Source organism: Perkinsus marinus (genome assembly GCF_000006405.1).
Source record: "Perkinsus marinus ATCC 50983 genomic scaffold scf_1104296927446, whole genome shotgun sequence".
Lineage (NCBI taxonomy): Eukaryota > Perkinsozoa > Perkinsida > Perkinsidae > Perkinsus > Perkinsus marinus.
Window position 1 is genome coordinate 30,767 of NW_003217134.1, and position 3,442 is coordinate 34,208.

A 3,442-nucleotide genomic window follows, 5' to 3' on the forward strand; every position below is an offset into this window, starting at 1 on the left:
GTATCACTCCCACGCCACGTTGAGGCGCTAGACCGTATGGGAGGTCCGAGAGGCGTCGCTGAGGCGTGAGACGATAGTAGGCAGAATAAAATTCACTAGCAGCCCGCGTCGCTTCGCTCCGGGGAAGCTCTAGCTCCTACGGAGGGGTTTATAGTGCACTTCCTGCATGGGTTTTGCACTTGGTTTGTTATGAAAGTAAAGCGTGGACTCCACAGTGATAGGTTTGACACATACGATCGCCAAATGGTTGCAAATTTGCACGAACTGCGTGAGTACACAAATCGCCTAACTGCAAGACGTGCAAGACAGCGTGATGAAATCACGCACGATGTAGGTTTAGGAATGCGTTGAAAAGAGTAGAATTGGAGTGCTGGGAGGCGTTTAGAATTAATAAGTGGGAAGCAACGCATAAGAGGGACACATGCGGATAGTATAAGAGCATGTAATGAAAATTTGTGGAAGAGATTTGAAAATGTGAGATTTTTACGCACGATTATAGCCGAGTAGCATAAAAGTATTGAAGTATTAAAAACAACTCCGAGGAAAAATCTTGAACTCTTGCATACTTGCACTCACTCAATCACCTCACGAGATGCGGAGTTTCCATAATTCCATTTTTTTCTGTAATGTAGTTTCTAATCGTGGTTGAGAAAAGTGCATTGACCTGATGTTTAGCAAAGTCATTGTGAAACCTAGTGTCAGTTCTAGAATAAATTCTCTGCCATAGAACGTGATATCAATGTGAATTCTTAGACCCAATCCGAATAGACACGGGAATTGACTTTCGCTCGAAAGAATCGATTCCGCCTCTCACATTAGTCTTTAAGAAGCCTCTATCTCCACACTCTCGATTATGGTTCCCTCCAGTGTCATCGCTAGACTCCTTCCCTTGGTGCTGCTCGTCAACGCCGACCCTAGAAAATACACAGGGCTCACTGGTATCAACGGTGGTGTGACGATCGTTGCTGAATATGACAATCACAGTCTCAACTTGAACTACAAGTGTCAACAGGGTGGTGCTGGTGATACGTCTGGGAAGGTCGTTAAGAATAGACCTCTGAGAAGAGGCCAAGAACCCATCCTTCTTAACATAGAAGAGGAGGCGATTATCGAGCTCGTCCCCAGTGGGGGTTCGCCAAATGCGGCATTCGAGGACTTCAAACGTGAATGTGGAGGAAGTTTTGGCAAATGGTCACAAAAAGATGAGAATATAAGGATATTTGAGACAAGCGAGAAAGAGCTCATGATAGGGTTCTTAGGGAAGAACTTTTACCTTCTTAGAGGTAAGTTGTACGTAGTGAATTCGATCTGATTCGTGGATGCATGCCGACTCTTCGAGGCGTGTGCTAAAGCACTTACCCCCTGTGCTGATCTTCAGAGGTTGACATGAATAGTCAAACTCAGTTGTTCTACTGTTGCTTATAGATCTCTATATTATTAACGAGTGATGACTAATTAGCAGCCGTTTCATTTTCATCACGGGCGCGCGGCATCATAGATACTTGAAAATTTTTGGAGAATTGTCGTAGTTTCTGTACACTTCAACCTCAACAGTCCTTCAACACTGAATATGATAATTTTTGTCCAGTAATATGATTTTCAGGTGAAGCTCCTTATCCCGTTGGTAACTATCATTTGACGGACCACAAAGAGGTTAAGTTAGTTGGAAGGGACAAGCGATTCGAGATCGAGATTGACGGCGAGGTCATCCTTGCTCCTCTGGAGCCCGTAGCTATCACAAATCGAAATCATCGCCTCGTGAACGTTCTTGCTGTTGAATATGCCAGAAACAAGGATTCGCTTGTGAGTGTCGAGTGGGGTAAGTTTTTGAAGAAATACGGTAAGAAATTTTCCAACGGCGTAATTTCGGAAAACAGTTTTGAGGATTTTTATCATGCTGAAGATGGAACATTCAGTGTTCTGGTGAATAATGAGTTTGTCGAAATTGAAAAAGATGATGAGAAACGCCGTCGCTGAGACTAGTTTGCGTTTTGTTATGTGAAAAAAGATGTTCATGATAAGTGTTGTTGTTGTCGTTGTTGTGAGAGCTCACGAGTGGTTTGCGTTGGGGAGTTGCCGGGTATAAACGACTTGATCTTTCTCGGTATAGTGGTGAAGGGGAAAATACGTAGAGAATATTAATATTTAGTGTGGGAGAATATGGACATGTGTGGTAAAGGTGACGGTATGGAAATTTCGAGGAACTTTGAAAAATTTCCTCTTGCTCCTTACTCAATACTTCTATAGTTTTATAATCTAATGAGCTCAGCTGAGGTAAGCCAACGTATATCCCTCAAGCAATCTTATGATTCTTCTGCGTTTTTATTGATGTCTATGGGAGAAAATCCAGTTATGGAGAACCTTGAAAGGGTACGATGGCACTTGCATGGCCATATTCACTAAACCCCGCCCCCTTACAGACCGGGCTCAAAAGCATACTTATTTTCATCGCATATTCCGATCGATATTCTTATAAGCACCTCGAGTAGTAAATGAATCTTTAAGAAACTTACATTGGAGTTTCTCTCGTTTCACGTGATGTGGCGTAAAAATGCGTTACGCGTGGAATATGTTTTTTCACCAGCGTTTTCATATTTCAATTTTTCTCTCATGACAATTTTTCGATTTCAATTTAACTGAGGAAAATTGCGAGGATGTCTTAGCAGCTACCTGGAATAAGCTAAATGAATCGAAAATGAAATTACTGCTTTTACTGAGAACACTGGATGACTATATAAGTGAAATATACATTGTGTAGTTTCCTATCATTGGAATTTGTAGTAGGATTTATCGCAAGTGTTTATATTATCTTTACCTCATGTCATCGTCAGCAGTACAGTACAGCTCTAAACAGGATCAGGAACAAGGTAGTGTCATTAAGGTGATTGCTGCTGCGCCTTTTCGAAAAATATTTTGCGAGTTTTGAGATAATTTCATAGATTCATCATTGCATCGCTTAACTGAAATTATCCTGCAGTAATGCAGTTTAGGAAGAAGCTTATAACGTGATCGAAAAGTATCGTCAAGCCTTGCGCAAAAACGCGAAGTAACTTCTTAGTGATGACGGCGAACTGCAGAATGTCGTAGGGCGCGACTGTTATGAAGCGGTGTGGGAAAATATGTGCATGGTCAACTACATGTGTGGGTGATATTTGTGGAAATTTTGAGGAAAACTGACGAAATTTCCATTGGTTTTTGTGCATTTCTACGCGAATGAATACACAAAACTTCTATAATTGGTGAGGAAACTCGAATAAGCGAATACACATTCCAACACTGATTATAAGTTTTGCATCACTGTATGGATGTTGATCATTCTCGAGTATTACCGTAACACTCGGCGAATCCCATCTCAGCTACGAGCTAGAACTTCTAGTTGTAGACTACAATTCCTCCCATATTCACTACAACTTGTAGTGAATATGGGAGGAATTGTCGAGTA

General features: G+C 41.6%; 2 protein-coding genes across 2 annotated transcripts in view; both read left to right on the forward strand.

The window, feature by feature from the left end:
- Nucleotides 1-853: 853 nt before the first annotated feature.
- Nucleotides 854-2,309, forward strand: Pmar_PMAR015629 (hypothetical protein; the record flags this gene model as incomplete). Its single annotated transcript, XM_002788847.1, has 3 exons — nucleotides 854-1,283; nucleotides 1,604-1,840; nucleotides 2,275-2,309. The coding sequence occupies 3 exons, from the start codon at nucleotides 854-856 to the stop codon at nucleotides 2,307-2,309; spliced, it is 702 nt and encodes a 233-aa protein (XP_002788893.1).
- A 509-nt stretch (nucleotides 2,310-2,818) lies between these two features.
- The window catches only part of Pmar_PMAR015630 (hypothetical protein), a gene marked incomplete at both ends in the record, with an annotated part of 3,917 nt that continues 3,293 nt past the window's right edge, over nucleotides 2,819-3,442 (forward strand). The window contains one exon of the mRNA XM_002788848.1: nucleotides 2,819-2,867. Within this exon, the coding sequence (XP_002788894.1) occupies nucleotides 2,819-2,867 (49 nt within the window). The remainder of the gene's footprint in view (nucleotides 2,868-3,442) is intronic.